At 37.0% G+C, this 18,999-nt stretch overlaps 2 protein-coding genes across 3 annotated transcripts; both read right to left on the bottom strand.

The window, feature by feature from the left end:
- Positions 1-1,071: 1,071 nt before the first annotated feature.
- On the bottom strand, positions 1,072-14,150 carry si:ch211-51e12.7 (uncharacterized protein LOC336335 homolog). 2 transcript variants are annotated; one of them, XM_051690630.1, is made up of 6 exons: positions 13,983-14,150; positions 9,680-9,777; positions 9,436-9,588; positions 9,117-9,257; positions 6,141-6,257; positions 1,072-2,946 (listed from the first exon to the last, which is right to left on the bottom strand). In XM_051690630.1, exons 2-6 carry the CDS (start codon positions 9,775-9,777, stop codon positions 2,940-2,942), a joined length of 516 nt encoding a protein of 171 aa, XP_051546590.1. In that variant the 5' UTR covers positions 13,983-14,150; the 3' UTR covers positions 1,072-2,939. The 2 variants fall into 2 exon arrangements, with proteins under 2 accessions (XP_051546590.1, XP_051546589.1); XM_051690629.1 differs by lacking the exon at positions 1,072-2,946 and adding an exon at positions 4,801-5,812.
- Positions 14,151-15,773: 1,623 nt separating this feature from the next.
- msgn1 (mesogenin 1) lies at positions 15,774-16,223 on the bottom strand. The gene has a single exon (XM_051690846.1). The coding sequence runs from the start codon at positions 16,221-16,223 to the stop codon at positions 15,774-15,776; it is 450 nt and encodes a 149-aa protein (XP_051546806.1).
- Positions 16,224-18,999: the final 2,776 nt, after the last annotated feature.

Below are 18,999 nucleotides of genomic sequence, written 5' to 3'. Positions count from 1 at the left end.
ACTCTCTCTCTTCTTTCGGCTGCTCCCGTTAGGGGCCGCCACAGGGGACCATCCGTGATCCGCACATTTGACTTGGCATCTTAGAAACAAACTATACTATCTAAAATACATCTACTGAAGATATTAAGATAAAGTGTGTTAGTCACAATGCTGTGAGCTGAGGTGGTGTGTAAATGAATCAAACACGTCACTTACATGCTGCCTGAAGTTTGTTTCAGCTGCTCTGGTTCTGTATGCGTCTGCGCAGTCCTGAAGCACAAATGAAATGACTCATTCCACTCAAGCAAATCAGTTAAATGACTCACTCTCTCTTCCACATACACATACATGTACAGAGAGATCATGCAGTCATGAACATGACAAAGCAAACACTCAAATATAGGTTAATGGAATAGTTCATGCCAAAAATGTAAATTCTCTCATCATTTACTCACTCTCATGTCATCCCAGATGTGTATGACTTTCTTTCTTCTGCAGAACACAAATGAAGATTTTTAGAAGAATATTTCAGCTCTGTAGGTCCATACAATGCAAGTGAATGGTGACCAGAACTTTGAAGCTCTAAAAAGCACATAAAGGCAGCAAAAAAGTAATCCATAAGACTCCAGTGGTTTAATCCATGTCTTGTGTAGTGATATGATAGGTGTGGGTGAGAAACAGATCAATATTTAAGCCTTTTTTTTTTTTTTTTTACTGTAAATCTACACCTTTGACCAGTAGGTAGCGATATGCACGAAGAATGCAAATCGCTAAAAACACAAGATTGTGAAAGTGAAGATTTACATTTAAAAAAAGGACTTAAATATTGATCTGCTTCTCACCCACACCTATCATATCTCTTCTGAAGACATGGATTAAACCACTGGAGGCTTATGGATTACTTTTATGCTGCCTTTATGTGCTTTTTGGAGCTTCAAAGTTCTGGTCACCATTCACTTGCATTGTATGCACCTACAGAGCTGAAATATTCTTCTAAAAATCTTCATGTGTGTTCAGCAGAAGAAAGAAAGTCACACATCTGGGATGGCATGAGGGTGAATTAATGATGAGAGAATTTTCATTTTTTGGGTGACCTGTTACTTTAACAATCTATGTTGTATCAAGACAATACAAATGTAAAACAATATGATAATAAAAAATGAATTGACTACATAGAGATTAATAGAGAAAAATGCAACCCACTGATACATTATAATTAAAAGGAAAAATATGTTTCTTTTTACTTCAAAATAATAATATAATCATTCTTAATATATACTGTATATCTACATATATATATATATATATATATATATTTATTTTTTTCAAACTGTATTTTGAGTTTGGCATCTGTCCACTGCTTACATATTAGTAAATATTCCAGGTACATGATGTCAATTTTGATGTTTAGGGTGGTCAAGCGGTTCTCCTTTGGTCGTTTTGGGTGTCCCCCATGGGGTCAAATGTTTCTTGGATGCAACATGACACCCTGAATGGTTAAAAAATTGCTTTCAAAGATCTGTACATTTTGGCACTACAGACTAACAGTAAAACCAGAGATCATTTCCTATTGTGTCCTCGAGGAATTTCAGTACATATACTACCAGTCAAGAGTTTGGACATACTCTGCTCACTCTTTATTATGGTTATTATCATTTTTGAATAATAGTGAAGTAATCCAAACAACGAAACAGCACCAGTGTCAGAAATGAAGGGGGGGGGCCTCAGGGCAAAAATGACACCAAAAATGCTCCTGAAAATTCAAAATGTCAGGGGCAAAAAAAAAGTATTTTTTTTATTTGTAACATCTGATATACATAAGTTCTTAATATTATAGTCCTTGTTATATATACAGCATTATGGCATTAAATATAGATTGATGATGATTTCATTCTTATTGTAATTGGTAAAAAAATATTAAATCTTAAGGATTTATACACTCAAAAAATTATATATATATATATATATATATATATATATTAGCCTACTTTTAGGATTTATGCATTTCAGTTTTATAGAAAATTCCTTGCAATTGAATTAATTTGTAACAAAATTAAATTTATATATATATATAAGATTACTCAATTAAATTTTATGAAATTTTGTTATTAAATTGAAATGTGTAAATCTTAATTATTATTACTTTTTTGAAGTGTATTAGTGAATTAATTCAATTAACATATGTGACATAAATAGATGAGACAGTTTGTTTTGAATGGTTAGCAAAACAATACGCCCTCATAAAAGTCAAAAATGCCCCTGAAAAAAACAAATCGAGTGGGCTAATATTGCCCCTTAATGTAAAAGTTAATTTCTGACACTGAATAGCACAAATAAAAATGATGGGAATTATTTAGTTATCAAATCTATTTTACATGTGAGCTTTTTCAAAGTCACCACCCTTAGTTCAGTTTCCAGCTCTTTCCACTCAATCAGCTTCTGAAGATGCTTTTTAAATAATACTGAAGTTAACATGCACTGCTTTCCCCTCATTATCTGCTACAACTCGTCCATTTAAATGTACTTTTATTCACATTTTGTACAGAAATGTTTATGCATGTATTTGTCTACAAAGCCCTTCATTAATGATGAGGTTACTGGAGGAACCATGGTTTGTTTTGTTTTGTTTTAGTTCTTGCAGAAACGTTCCTTTTTAAAATGTTGCCTAGAGCTTCTAAAGGGTTCCAACAATGTAGCTGATGGAATGTAACAATGTTTCAACAATGTAGCAACCTGAGGAGCCCCAAATAGTATCTTTTCATTTTTACAATATGAACTGACAGACTGCCACTCTATTCCAATCCAGAGAGTTTGGGGGTGGGGGAGGAGTCTGACTCTGAATGAACATGAAACTCACCTTTGTTATGAGAGAGGGCGGAGCATCACATCAGCAGGGCGGGGCAGAGGAGGAGAGACAGATGGGACCGTCCTGCCTCCTGCATGTCCTTCCAAAAGGGTGTCTAACCCCTTCAGGAGACAACAAGAGTCAGTCCAGAGTGAAACCAGAAGAAGATCAGAGCAGACGAGAAGAACTGCAGAACTGCCCCATCGGAGGAACAGACAGACGGGCAAAAGAGTCTCACAGCAGGCTGACTGTGTCATATGGATGTTTGGGGATCCAACAAATCTCAACACAGCTGATGGACACTAATATCTTATCTGAGAGTCATGATCTTGACTATAAAGGTCAATTTATATATTATAAATTACATTTTAGAAATGAACTACAAAAATGTTAGTCTCAAGTGAGTGAGCAGCTGGTCACAGGCTCACTTTTAGCAAATGCAATTTTTACAGTATTCAGAAACACACTCTGCAATACTGTATTTGAATAAAATACCTGAGTACAGATTTCTAAGGCATTTTAAATCTAACAAAAAATATTACTATTATTATTACTGAAATTTAAACTTGATCTCATTCTCATCTTTCATTTGCCTCAGCATTTATATCAGATAAAGAAATATTCAGATCAAAACGTGAACTATACATGATGCTAATGGCTGTACTAGATATATATCTAATAACTGAGACCATTTCAAGTAAAACTCAATCACAATATTGTGTGTCCTGCTAACACATTAAAGGGGCAGTTCACCCAAAAATGAAAATTCTCTCATCATTTATTCACCCTCATGCCATCCCAGATGTGTATGACTTTCTTTCATCAGCTGAACACAAATGAAGATTTTCTGTAGAATATTTCAGCTGAGTATTTGTGAATGGTGACCAAAACTTTGAAGCTCCAAAAAGCACATAAAGGCAGCATAAAGGTAATCCATACGACTCCAGTGGTTTAATCCATGTCTTCAGAAGTGATATGATAGGTGTGTGTGAGAAACAGAGCAATATTTACGTCCTTTTAACTATAAATCTCCATGTTTTCCTCTTTTGTTTATTGGCGATTCATATACTTCATGCATATCACCAGCTACTGGTCAAAGAAGTTTCTCACCCACACCTATCATATCACTTCTGAAGACATGGATTAAACCACTGGAGTCTAATGGATTACTTTTATGCTGCCTTTATGTGCTTTTTGGAGCTTCAAAGTTCTGGTCACCATTCACTTGTATGGACCTACAGAGCTGAAATATTCTTCTAAAAATCTTCATTTGTGTTCTGCAGAACAAAGAAAGTCATACACACCTGGGATGGCGTGAGAGTGAATAAATGATGAGAAAATTTTCATTTTTGGGTGAACTGTCCCTTTAAGATTCCAAATATACCAGAATGCATTGTAATAGAAAACATTGCACCACTGTTTACACCTTCATGCAATTTCAGATATTTAAATGCATCTCAACATTAGCTTTTATAAAACAGAGAATTTTCAAAGTCGAGAATGGACAGAAGTTTGCGTTTTTCTGTTGTTGTCTGAGACTTGCAGGTCTGACATGAGAGAGACAGAGTTTCATATTTAAAGCATTTCAATGAGAAAATCATTAATTTCATGTATACATCCTTAGACTTTGTTTGTGTTTTAATTTTCAGCCCTCTAAGTAACTTTAAAAGCCTCTTTGTTGTTGTTGTTAAATTGTAACTACTTGTTAATAGACCTTCCCACAGAACATTACGTACGTCTGCAATTATGCAAATAAGAAAAGTATTCATCATTAAAGTGCAACCAAATTCAAACAGAGAAATGAATGCTCTCATTTCCATAATCGTGGAATATTTCTGTGCTCATGTGAATAGTAAAAACATAAAATCTTTACATTGCTGTCCATTTTGCTTCAGAAATGTGCAGTTCAGTACTTTTACAATACATTAAATAAATGGACATTCATTTTTAGTTTAAATAAACAATAAAAAGAGAAATCATTTTATGTTAACTTTATTTTGATCCTCAAAACTAAGTCAAAAGCTGTTATCTGTTCAATTTACATTCACAAAAATCACATGACTTTATCAGTTACAATACGTGAATGTGTAACACTTCAAAACTCAACACAGAAGATAGGATTTTTTATTTTATTTTCTTAATTTTTTGAATCAAATACTGCTGAAACTCGCTTTGAAATAGAAAAGCAAGGAAATGCTTAATTAAAGAAGTATAAACTGTAGCGCTACTCTCCTGTGATGGTAAATTAATGTAATTGTTAATTTTAACAGAATAGAAGTCAACAGTGTGGACTGCTTAACAAAAAAAACCAAAAAGAAACACACAAAAAAACATGGATACTTTTTAACAGCAAAATTTTCACTTGACTTAAAGTAGCTGCACATATATGATATTAAATCATTAATAATTCATGAGCACTACACATGAAGAACATATTGGAGGGGGTGTCAGTGATCCGCTTGGTAAATGTCAGTGTACTGACATCATCTGACATGTCTGGGAGGTCCAAAGACTACAGAAATATCAACGACATTTATATTGAGGAATGACGGTGGACATACAGTCACTCTGTTTCTCTTAACGTCTCATTCTCTAAAATGCACTTTCATTTCTTCATATAAAGAAAAATTTAAGGCTCACAGGAATAGCACCACGCAGACTAGACAACACTTAGAGGAGTAAAATACTCATGAAATACACTTAAAATGTAAATTAAACTTGTTTCCTCGTCTTCTTCAGATTGAGAGTGCTTTTAAATGTTTCTGGGGCTTTTTCCTCAAATACATTAACAGAAAAGGGTAGTGTGTTTGTTACAGTAAAAGGACCTGCGAGTCTGTTTGGACAGAAATGATTCGGTGGCCGTTAACGCTACAGATTTGAACTACGTCAGAGGTGCGTTAAAACCTCCGGCCACCAGGGGGCCCTGGCCAGCGCTGGCCCCTGCCGGGAGGCGGGTGGGGCAGTGGAGGGGCCAATCCATTGTGGTAGCTGCATGAAAGGATAAAATCATACATTTGGATTGGGCTGCTGTGCTCAAGAAGGGGCCGAAATCGTAACTCGTAATTTTGCAATGCGTATTCAAACATAGTATTCAATTAAACACTAAGTGTCATGCACTATTTTAATTCATGTACACACTTTTTTTTGTTACATTATCCTTTGTTGTGGATCTTATCATGGTCTAATAATTAACCGTACACTACACTTCGATCAAAACACTGAGAACGCCAAGCTATCACGCGGAAGAGACTCTTCAACGTGTGCGTTTGTGAAAGAACAGCTCAGAAAAGCAGGAAGTGAGCGAGTGTGTTCTTACCCTCTGGGGTGGAAATAGCGCGGAGGGCCAGGCAGCATCATGCCCCGCCCTCTCGGGTGTGGGAGCCGCCCTCTGAAGCCCGGGTGCCCTGGTGGTGGAGGGGGAGGCGGTCCGTGCCTTTAATGACAAACGCGCAGGTTACACACATGCTGTTCAGATGCTCAAGTTATAAAACATGAATATATCAAGCAATGCTACAATGTAGGGCTGGGTGATATTTCGAATGTTCCTGACATTTTGTGGTGAACTGAATGTGCTTTTAAGGAATATTCTGGGTTCAATACAAGTGAAGCTCAATCAACAGCATTTGTTTGTTTTTTTCTCCTCAATGTGGAATGCCCAATTCCCAATGCGCACTAAGTCCTCGTGGTGGCATAGTGACTTGCCTCAATCTGGGTGGCGGAGGACGAATCTCAGTTGCCTCCGCATCTGAGACCGTCAATCCGCGCATCTTATCACGTGGGTTGTTGAGTGCGTAACTGCGGAGACATAGCTCGTGTGGAGGCTTCACGCTATTCTCCGCGGCATCCACGCACAACTCACCACGTGCCCCACCAAGAGCGAGAACCACATTATAGTGACCACGAGGAGGTTACCCCATGTGACTCTACCCTCCCTAGCAACCGGGCCAATTTGGTTGCTTAGGAGACCTGGCTGGAGTCACTCAGAACGCCCTGGATTCAAACTCGTGACTCCAGGTGTGATAGTCAGCGTCAATACTCCCAATCGACAGCATTTGTGTCATAATGTTGATTATTAACACAAATATTAATGTCTACTCATCCCTCCTTTTCTTTAAAAAAGCACAAATGTGTGTTCCAGTGAGACACTTACAATGGAAGTCAATGGGGTCAATAATCTGTAAACATTAAAATACTCACTGTTTCAAAAGTATAGACACAAGACACAAACAATATGACCATTTTCATGATTTTAGCGTGATAAAATCACATACCGGGATTACAGGGTTTACCAGCATTACGTCGTCATGACAACGATGTTGTAATAATAGATAGCATTGCACACAGATACGGTTAGTAATAGACTTTTGAAACAGTGAGTATTTTAGCATTTATGCACTGGCCCCATTCACTTTCATTGTAAGTGTCTATTTAAATAAACAAGGGGCAGGACTAATTTAATTTTATGATCAATCAATATTATGCCACAAATGCTGTCGATAGAGCTCAACTTATATTGAGTTTCCTAAAGAGCGTGTCATTAGACAAAAATGTTTAGGCAGAGATTTTTTAAACGCGTCTATGATATAAACTTGCAAACGACGGTAGTCTTGGAAAGTTCAATTAATTTCCATTTCGATTAATTGATTAAAAGATTTGTTTCCGTCACCACTTAAGTAAGTTCACAAATGCTGCACATTTTTCATGCATTAAAATGTTTTAGCCAAAATTAGGAATGGGAATTTTGAGTAATTTTGTAGCCGAGTACTCTAACAAATAAAAAAGTGAGTAATGGATTACTTTAAATTTACACTGATCAGCCACATCATAAAACCACTGACAGGTGAAGTGAATAACATTTATTATCTCGTTACAATGGCACCTGTCAAGGGGTGGGATATATTAGGCAGCAAGTGAACAGTCAGTTCTTGAATTTAATTTGTTAGAAGCAAAATGGGCAAGTGTAAGGATCTGAGCAACTCTGACAAGGGCCAAATTGTGATGGCTAGACGACTGGGTCAGAGCATCTCCAAAACGGCAGGTCTTGTGGGGTGTTCCCAGTATGCAGTGGTTAGTGCCTATCAAAAGTGGTCCAAGGAAGGACAACCGGTGAACAGGCGACAGGGTCATGGGTGCTCAAGACTCATTGATGCACATGGGGAGCAAAGATTCGATCCCACAGAAGAGCTACTGTAGCACAGATTGCTGAAAAACGTAATGCTGGTCATGATAGAATGGTGTTAGAACACACAGTGCATCGCAGCCTGCTGTGTATGGGGCTGCGTACCCGCAGACCGGTCAGAGTGCCCATGCTGACCCCTGTCCACCACCTAAAGTGTCTACAATGGGCTCGTGAGCATCAGAACTGGACCATGAGCAATGGAAGAAGGTGGCCTGGTCTGATGAATCACATTTTCTTTTAGATCATGTGGATGGCCGGGTGCATGTGTGTCGTTTATCTGGGGAAGAGATGGCATCAGGATGCACTATGAGAAGAAGGCAGGCTGGCGGAGGCAGTGTGATGCTCTGGGCAATGTTCTGCTGGGAAACCTTGGGTCCTGGCATTCATGTGGATGTTACTTTGACACGTACCACATACCTAAAGATCATTGCAGACCACGTACACCCCTTCATGGCAACGGTATTCCCTGATGGCAGTGGGCTCTTTTAGCAGGATAATGCGCCCTGCCACACTGCAAAAATTGTTCAGGAATGGTTTGAGGAACATGACAGAGTTCAAGGTTTTGACTTGGCCTCCAAATTCCCCAGATCTCAATCTGACTGAGTATCTATGGGATGTGCTGGACCAACAAGTCCGATCCATGGAGGCCCCACCCCACAAATTACAGGATTTAAAGGATCTGCTGCTTATGTCTTGGTGCCAGATACCACCGGACACCTTCAGAGGTCTTGTGGAGTCCATGCCTCAACGGGTCAGAGCTGTTTTGGTGGCACGAGGGGGACCTACACGATATTAGGCAGGTGGTTTTAATGTTGTGGCTGATCAGTGTAGAATTTGAGTTCAATCTTCAACCTCTGAGCGTGTTTTTCTTTTGAAAAAATTAGCACTATGCAAAAACAACAACATTTAGATTTGAAAATGGCAAAACACTTGCATTCACACATAGAAACCTTGCAAGTCTTCTGAAGGGATATGATCACTTTAAATAATGAAATATATATATTTTTAGGTGAACTATTCGTTAAACAACGTCATGCATCCACTGCGCCAACCGATGCATGAGTTGTAACGGCAAATATTTTACCTCATAATATGGGTTAGCACTTGACATACCTGTGCATTGGGGGATGGGGTCCTCTCATGTGCATGGGTGGGGGCGGGGGAGGGGGCAGACCCAAGTGCATTCCCATTGGCCCGCCTCTTCCTCTCCGGCCACGCATGTCTGGATATGGCCACGTTCTACCCATGCCCCTCCTGCAAAGAGAGATGAATCATGGGAGATGTAGTCTGTCATGATTTATGATTTCTTATGAACAGGCCCAGATGGAATATGCAAACTGATTTTGGGGAAAAGTCTTAAAAAATGGTCAAATGTGTTAAATGGGGCCGACAGTACTTGAAATTGAAATACTCAAGAACACTTTTGCAAAACCTCATGGGTCCAAATCCGTTTGTAAACCCATCACGTCCTCTGCCTCTCACGTGTCCCGGCGGTCTAAACCCTTTCATCATCATCATCCCTCGGCCACCACGACCTCCACGGCCCATACGCACACCTCTGCCACGGCCCTTCACTCCGCGACCCCTGTGAGAAGAAATAAACAGAAATTAACCTCAGACACATGAGAGTGTAGAGACTAACCAATGACAGCAGTCACTTTGATCATGTGACCTACCTGGTCTTGTTGTCAGTTACAGGCTCCTCCTTTGTGGGCGTGTCTGAGGACTCCATCACTTCTGTCGTCTCCTCCACCTGCTGTGTTTCAGCAGCCATCTTTAAAAACAGTGATTAGCATATTTGTAAACAGGTTCCTGACAGCTCTCCAAAGCCCTACTGTTTTCTTGCTATAATAGTAGTCATTGATTTGACTAATATAAACTTATTTTAACAATAACAGATTCGCTAACAGAAACTCTGACATGGAAAAAAAGCAGTGTGCATGTACAATTTTTAGAGGAAGATGATACAGTGCTGTGTAATATTATTTGCCCCCTTCCTGATTTTTTAGGAATTTTTTTAGATCTTCAAATGAGATATAAGCTAAAACAAAGACAACCTGAGCAAACACAAAATATAGTTTTCAAATATATATATTTTTTTTATTGAAGCAAAAAGGTTATCCAACACCTATATCACCCATGTGAAAAACTAACTGCCCCCTTAAACTTAATATCTGGTTGTGCCACCTTTAGCAGCAACAACTGCAAACAAACACTTCTGATAACTGGAGATCAGTCTTTCACAACACTGGAGGGGAATTCTGTCCCACTCTTCTTTACAGAACTGCTTTAGTTCAGCCACACTGGAGGGTTTTCGAGCATGAACTGCCCGTTTAAGGTCCTGCCACAGCATCTCAATCGGGTTCAAGTCAGAACTTTGACTTGGCCACTCCAAAACTTTAATTTAGCTTCTTTGAGTCATTCAGAGGTGGACTTACTCCTATACTTTGGATCATTGTCTTGCTGCATAATCCAGTTGCGCTTGAGCTTCAACTCACGGACTGATGACCGGACGTTCTCCTTTAGGATTTTCTGGTAGAGAGCAGAATTCATGTTTCCCTCAATTATTGGAAGTCGCCCTGAAGCAGCAAAGCATCCCCACACCATCACACTCCCACCACCATGCTTGACCGTAGGTATGATGTTCTTTTTGTGGAATTCTGTGTTTGATTTACGCCAGATGTAACGGGACCCCTGTCTTCCAAACAGTTCCACTTTCGACTCATCAGTCCACAGAACATTCTCCCAAAAGGTTTGAGGATCATCAAGGTGTGTTTTGGCAAAATTCAGACGAGCCTTAATGTTCTTCTGGGTTAGCAGTGGTGTTCACCTCGCCACTCTTCCATGGATGGCATTTTTGCCCAGTGTCTTTCTGATAGTGCAGTCATGAACAGTGACCTTCATTGATGCGAGAGGCCTGCAGTTCCTTGGATGTTGTCTTTGGCTTTTTTGTGTCTTCCTGGATGAGTCGTCGCCATGCTCTTGGAGGAATTTTTGAAGGTCGGCCACTTCTGGGAAGGTTCACTACTGTGCCAAGTGTTCTCCATTTAGAGATAATGGCTCTCACTTAATGAGGGAGGGTGTGGCGAAAGTGACTAACACCTTATATCAAGGTGTGGATATTTATTAGGCAGCTTCATTACCTCAGGTAAAATGGGCCAAAAAAGAGATTTAACTGACACTGAAAAGTCAAATATTGTGAAATGCCTTTCAGACGGATGCAACACTCTTGAAATAGCTAAACTATTGAGGCGTGACCACCGGACAATCAAACGTTTTGTTGCGAATAGTCAACTGAGGCGCAAAAATGCATGGAGAAGAAAAGGTGCAAATTAACTGCAAAAGACTTATTCCAGAACTGCAACCTACTTGGAGTGTCCAGAAGTACAAGGTGTCAAGTGCTCAGAGACATGGCCAAGGTCAAGAAGGCTGAAACACGACCACCACTGAATATATTCACAAGTTGAAGCATCAAGATTGGGCAAAGAAATACATGAAGACAGATTTTTCAAAGGTTTTATGGACAGATGAAATGAGAGTGAATCTTGATGGACCAGATGGATGGGCCCGTGGCTGGATCACTAATGGACACAGGGCACCACTTCGAGTCAGGTGCCAGCAAGGTGGAGGAGGTGTACTGGTACGGGCTGCTATCATTAAAGATGAGGTAGTTGGACCTTTTCGAGGTGAAGATGGACTGAAACTCAACTCCCAAACCTACTGCCAGTTTCTGGAAAGTACAAGCAGTGGTACAGGAAGAAGTCCTCAGTATTGCAGGACTATATTCCATCACATGCATTCAAGTACTCCACTGCTTAGCTAGCCAGCAAGGGCCTCAAAGATGCCCAAATAATGACTTGGCCCCTTCCTCACCTGACTTAAATCCTACTGAGAACTTGTGGGACGTTCTCAAACGTGAAGGAAGACAATACGCCAGGGGCCTGGGTAGCTCAGTGGTAAAATACGCTGGCTACCACCCCTGGAGTTCGCTAGTTCGCTAGTTCGAATCCCAGGGCGTGCTGAGTGACTCCAGCCAGGTCTCCTAAGCAACCAAATTGGCCCGGTTGCTAGGGAGGGTAAAGTCACATGGGGTAACCTCCTCGTGGTCGCTATAATGTGGTTTGTTCTCAGTGGGGCACATGGTGAATTGAGCGTGGTTGCCGCGGTGGATGGCGTGAAGCCTCCACACGCGCTATGTCTCCGTGGCAACGCGATCAACAAGCCACGTGATAAGATGCGCGGGTTGACTGTCTCAGACGCGGAGGCAACTGGGATTCGTCCTCCGACACCCGGACTGAGGCGAATCACTATGTGACCACGAGGACTTAGAGCGCATTGGGAATTGGGCATTCCAAATTGGGAGAAAAAGGGGAAAAATCCAAAAAAAAAAAAAAGGAAGACAATACGCCTCTTTGAACAGCATTTGGGAGGCTGTGGTTGCTGCTGCAGTGAAAGTTGATCGTGAACAGATCAAGAAACTGACAGACTCCATGAATGGAAGGCTCATGGCAGTTATTGAAAAGAAGGGTGCCTATAATGTTATTAGGAAAGTCCAAAAATGTTATTTAATTGTCATTTTGTGTTACTTATTGGTTTCACTTTGACCCAAATCCAGAGGCATGAACTGGAAAACATCTGACGTCAGTATCAAATGTCTGACGTTTTCCATTTGTCATAGTCTCGCTGTCGGAAGCACATGGAGTACATGCTGTTCAAGTCACACGACAGGCTAAACATGCCAGCGCTTCCATCATCAAACTGCCTGCTGGGATATAAGCAGCTGATCCGGGCCGTGGGGATTTCAGAGTGTGCAGACAGGCCGTGTATTAATAGTGTGAACGCAGATGTGGCCAACTGTAAAATAAGGCATCTAAAGAAATGCATCAGATCAGACATGTGGGCATGCTGCCGTGCACGGAGGAATTTAACCCCTTACTGGAGGGATAAATACTGTAGATGCTGCTTTTGAAGAGTGGAAACCTGGCACAAGATGGAAAACATCTCAAGAAGAAAGTTATTAATGGTTCATGTTTTTAAAAACCCCATGAAATGTTTGACAAGCGCAGTGTTTACGCATTTCCTACAGGAAGTTGAGATGTGACATATCAAAGGGCTTGTCTTTAAAAAATAAAGGCTTTAGTTATGACACATGAGTCATGATTTGCTACTCAGAGGGAGGTGGTATAAGTGGGAGGGACCTTTTCATTCCAAAGAGCATTTTATTGTACAAAAATGTGGATACGCCCCTTAGTGCAAGATGATGTCATCAATATTTTCGGTCTGTTTTCATGGAAGAGAAACACTGTGAATTGTAAATGTGCATGTATATATACTGATAAAGTATGATGCTAGCAACACAAAAGACGTGTTTCATTCCTCCCCAGTTGCTTTAGTTAAATGTATTTTTCAACTTTTAGGAGTGCACTAAAATATAAACAACCTCAAAGATAACATACATGGACTGGAAGCCACAAAATTCCATTTTTGAGTTCATGGGGATTTGACAGCAACTGTAATACTGTGATGCACAGTAATATTATAATTCAATTTTCTATTTCCATGTAGTACTTGTAATGTATAATATTTCGAACCATGTTTTCTTCAAATGTATTTGCTCCCTGCTTTGTTGTTTGTGTTTTTACACCTAAATATGAATATTATTGTCGCTAAATGTGTTTACTGATACAAATGGATGATTTCTGGGGAATTTACAAGCTCCCTTCATTCACATGACGGTTTAAGAGCAGTAGACAGATGTAATCATCACTGGTGACTGAAATAACAACACGAATATCCCCCTGGACTGATGAGCATGAGCCGAGCACAGTGAAACTCACATTTAAAGTTAAATTCATGATGTACAAGCTGCTGATGTAATTCAGCTGAACTGATGAAGGCGAACGTGCACTGACACATGAAACACGCCAACACTCGTTATTACGAGCTCATAGCGATTTATACTGGTGTGCTAAGCCTTACCTTAAAAGATCGAGAGTTCTTCTAAGACAAGAAGCCTTTAACAATATTTAACGATAATCACTTTGATTGTGAAACTCGTATCCGTGTAGAAATCCGGCGGGCTTATTCGGCTTTGAAATGGCGAGACATCGAGCGCTGATTCTCTTTGTCAGAGCTACATTGTAACACTAAGGCTCCGCCCACAGGAAACCACAGCGCGCCGTGATTGGCCAACGTTCTTTTACGCAACAAAGGCGTCATAATAGTTAATGACATGCGTAAACCCCTTTCTTTCTTTTTATTTTTTGTACACAATTTTAAATATACGACAAACACCCCGAAAGCTGATAAGACAACAACATAATGGTAAAGGAGGAGAAAAAAAGAATAGAAAAAGAGTGATTATTATTATTATTATTATTATTATTATTATTTACAAAATGCGTAAACCAAAGTTAGGTGATTCCAAGTCTTTCTAATAAATTAAATAGTTTAGTGCCATTCTTCTTCTTCATACTTATTAATAATATTTTTAAAAAATGTAAAAAATAATAAAAATAATATATATATATATATATATATATATATATATATATATATATATATATATATACGTGTATATTTTTAATAATAATAATAATTATTATTATTATTATTATTATTATTCTTATTATTTACAAAATGCGTAAACCAAAGTTAGGTGATTCCAAGTCTTTCTAATAAATTAAATAGTTTAGTGCCATTGTTCTTCTTCATACTTATTAATATTTAAAAAATGTAAAAATAATAGTAATAATAATAATATATATATATATATATATATATATATATATATATATATATATATATATATATATATATATTTATTTATATTTATTTATATATTCAAAACGTGCGTATATATTAAAAATAATTTAGTGAATATTTACAACATAGTAGCTATAAATAAATTTTGTGTTTATTACATTTCCTGATTAATAATAATGTAATATTCTATCACCAATGTTTCAATCTTGAAGAATTACTCATTTTCTTTACCTTTTGATTTTGTTATAATGTTCAATTAAATGTAGGTTATGTATTTCATTGCACTTTAATTTGTGTTTTTCCTCTGTTTGTTTACTTTGAAATATTTGCTTTTATATTTATAGCATTTGTTCAGCACTGTACATCACTTCGGCTCTGTTGAATAACTTGAAAGAAACTTGACTTATTGGCGAAATATTTCATACATAAATGCACATTTGCCAAATCATCCCCACTGTTCAATATTTTGACATAATTAGGCCAATAACATTTCCAGAAGCTCTGATCATAAATATATATACTCTGTAAAAAGTAAAATACATTTTTGTAAATAGTTTTTAAAATAGAATTTTCTGTAGAATCCCTAGATTTTAGGCAACAAGCAGGAGAATACATTGCACACACATCACTTAAATATAGGCTAAGAATTGTTTCCAAAAATGTATCTTTAAATGGGCCATCCCAGCAGTGTCTTGAGTCAAATACAAAGACCAACATCATCACAAACAAGACGTTTATTTAACCATTTTACCTTTAAAATACCTTTAAAAGTCACTCCACAAGTACCAGCAAGAAATATTTACATCAGAATGTCGGTAAAACAATTGAGTGGATAAACAAAAACAAAAACAAAAACAAAACAACAAAAAATCTGTACAACAGCAGGTTAAAATCACTTGTAAATTCTGCTCCAGTCAAAAGTGTCAATGAAATGTCCAAGAATAGAAAACTGTACAAACACCCCATCCTTCTCCAGTGATCATAAAAGATCTTTTTAAAATGTCTTTAATCTTGGTCGAGGATGCTAGAGAGTTCTTTGATGTACTGGATGGTGTATTTGAGGGTCTGGATCTTGGTGAGCGGTTGTCCTCTGCGGCTGTACACCGGCGGCAGGTAATCCCGGAGCTGATGCAGCGCCTCCGCCAGACTCCTCATGCGGAGCTTCTCCCTCTCACTCGCCTTCATCCGTCTCTTCATACTCATCTTCACTTTGGGCTTCTGCTGCTCACAGATGAGGGTGTGTTTGGGTCCGTATGTGCGACATTCACCGGGACTGGAGCGCATCTCCGGTGAGGAGCACACGGAATCAAAAGAGGACTCCGGTGAGGACGCGCTGCAGTCTCCAAACGTCCTCTCCTCTCCGTTCCAGTCCCACTGGGACAATATCCTCGCCGTGGTCACATCGATTTCCACAGCAGAGTCCATCTGTGCCAAGCCCTCTTTCAGGTTATCCATTCGAGGATCAGTCGTGGAGAAAATGCCCCGGTGAGGGGTAAAACTTTAGTTTTATACCCCGCGATCTTTACGAGCGCACAGTTCAAAGAGACGCGAGTGGCAGGATGGACGCGCGTTTGGCACCCGGGTGTGAATAAGGAGATGTTGGCGGTTAACGTGTAAGAGAAAAGAAAATAATTAGATTCCCTTTTGTGGGAAATGACTCTTTAAGTCGACATGACGACAGTTAACAGACTGATGTGATCAGACGGACGTGCGTAAAGGTACAGACACACAGAAATACTGTCAGAGACGCACGAGAATATTTGTGCACTAGAATAACTCATCTAACACTAGTATAGGGAGACACTTTCATTAAAAGGGGCACTTAATACTTAAAATCTTGAAAAACGAATCTTTAATCCGTTTCATCTATATCATGTCCTGAAACGAAGATCTGCATTGTAAAAAATGTCCATAATTTTAATAGTAAAAGAATGTAAAAATTCTACAGTAGTTAACTGGTTAATGGGTACATACCCTAATACATACAGTAAAAATTAACATATATTTAACAAGACAATACATGTAATTTTACAGTAAATTATTGTTTAAATATTTTACCGTACACTGGAAAAATATGTCCATAATTTTAGCGGTAAAAGAAAGTAAAAATGCTACAGTAAAAATGTATTAATTGGTTAATAGGTAGTTACCTAAACATATACAGTAAAAATTAACATATATTTAACAAGACAATACATTCGCAAAAATGTAAAATTGTGCAAATGGTAGACAGTTCACTGTAAAAAAAAATGTCCATAATTTTAATAGTAAAAGAATGTTAAAATTCTACAGAAGTTAATTAGTTAACGGGTAGTTACCTTAACATATACGGTAAAAAATTAAAATACATTTAACAAGACAAACATGTAATTTTACAGTAAAATATTGTTTAAATATGTTACCGTACACTGTAAAAATATGTCCATAATTTTAGCGGTAAAAGAAAGTAAAAATGCTACAGTAAAAAACTGTTAATTGGTTAACGGGTTGTTAACATATACAGTAAAAAATTATAATATTTGAAACAAGAAAATATATGTAATTTTACAGTATAGAATTAAAAAAATATAGACAGTTCACTTTAACAACTGTCTGTAATTTTAACTGTAAAATAATATATAAAAAAAGTTAATTGGTTTATGGGTAATTACCTTAACATATACGGTAAAAAATGTAAATATATTTAACAAGACAATTCATGTAATTTTACGGTAAAATATTGTTACATTATTTTACCGTACACTGTAAAAATATGTCCATAATGTTAGCGGTAAAAGAATGTAAAATTGCTACAGTAAAAAAGTGTTAATTAGTTAACGGGTAGTTACCTAAACAAATATGTAAAAAAATTATAATATATTTAACAAGACAATAAATGTAATTTTACAGTAGAAAATTGTAAAAATGGTAGACAGTTCACTGTAAAAAATGTCCATAATTTTAATAGGAAAAGAATGTAAAAATTCTACAGTAGTTAATTAGTTAACGGGTAGTTACCTTAACATATACGGTAAAAAATGAAAATATATTTAACAAGACAATACATGTAATTTTACAGTAAAATATTGTTTAAATATGTTACCGTACACTGGAAAAATATGTCCATAATTTTAGCGGTAAAAGAAAGTAAAAATGCTACAGTAAAAAACTGTTAATTGGTTAACGGGTTGTTAACATATACAGGAAAAAATTATAATATTTGAAACAAGAAAATATATGTAATTTTACAGTATAGAATTAAAAAAAAATATAGACAGTTCACTTTAACAACTGTCTGTAATTTTAACTGTAAAATAATATATAAAAAAAGTTAATTGGTTTATGGGTAATTACCTTAACATATACGGTAAAAAAATGAAAATATATTTAACAAGACAATACATGTAATTTTACAGTAAAATATTGTTTAAATATGTTACCGTACACTGTAAAAATATGTTCATAATTTTAGCGGTAAAAGAAAGTAAAATTGCTACAGTAAAAAAGTGTTAATTAGTTAACGGGTAGTTACCTAAACAAATATGTTAAAAAATTATAATATATTTAACAAGACAATAAATATAATTTTACAGTAGAAAATTGTAAAAATGGTAGACAGTTCACTGTAAAACAATGTCTGTAATTTTAACTAAAATAATATTTATAAAAAGTGAATTGGTTTATGGGTAATTACCTTAACATATACAGTAAAAAAATGAAAATACATTTAACAAGACAAACATGTAATTTTATAAAACTATAACACTATAAAAATGTCTGTAATTTTTAAGGGGAAAGAATGTTAAAATTCTACAGTAAGCAAAGTTCATTGGTTAACAGGTAGTTAACCTTAACATATACATGTAATTTTATGGTAAAATATTGTACAAATATTTTACCGTACACTGTAAAATTGTTTCGTAAATTTAACAGTAAAAGAATGTTAAAATGCTACAATAAAAATGTTAATTGGTTAAAGGGTTACCTTAACATACACAATAAAAAAAGAAAAAATATAATAATATATTTAATGAAAAAAATACATGTAACTTTACGGTATTGTACAAATATTTTACCATCCACTGTAGAAAAATAGAGAATGTAAAAATGCTGTTTTTATGGTTAGTTACTTTAACATATATGGTAAAAGATAATAATATATTTAATTAGACAACACATGTATGATTTTATTGTATAATTAATGGCAAAAACTAATATTATTTTTAACAAAATAATACATGTACTTTTTTAC

This window comes from Myxocyprinus asiaticus, chromosome 47 (assembly GCF_019703515.2).
Source record: "Myxocyprinus asiaticus isolate MX2 ecotype Aquarium Trade chromosome 47, UBuf_Myxa_2, whole genome shotgun sequence".
In the NCBI taxonomy this organism is placed as follows: Eukaryota; Metazoa; Chordata; class Actinopteri; order Cypriniformes; family Catostomidae; genus Myxocyprinus; species Myxocyprinus asiaticus.
This window is presented reverse-complemented; position numbering and strand designations above follow the sequence as displayed.

What these genes read in the sequence shown, in the direction of transcription:
- si:ch211-51e12.7 (XM_051690629.1), bottom strand. Translation starts at nt 9,777, where the DNA reads ATGGCTGCTGAAACACAGCAGGTGGAGGAGACGACAGAAGTGATGGAG. An exon ending in GTAACTGACAACAAGACCAG is followed by an intron (nt 9,589 to 9,679) that starts GTAGGTCACATG and finishes TTCTTCTCACAG; the next exon opens with GGGTCGCGGAGTGAAGGGCC. An exon ending in CCCCATCCCCCAATGCACAG is followed by an intron (nt 6,258 to 9,116) that starts GTATGTCAAGTG and finishes TTGTCATTAAAG; the next exon opens with GCACGGACCGCCTCCCCCTC.
- msgn1 (XM_051690846.1), bottom strand. Translation starts at nt 16,223, where the DNA reads ATGGATAACCTGAAAGAGGGCTTGGCACAGATGGACTCTGCTGTGGAA.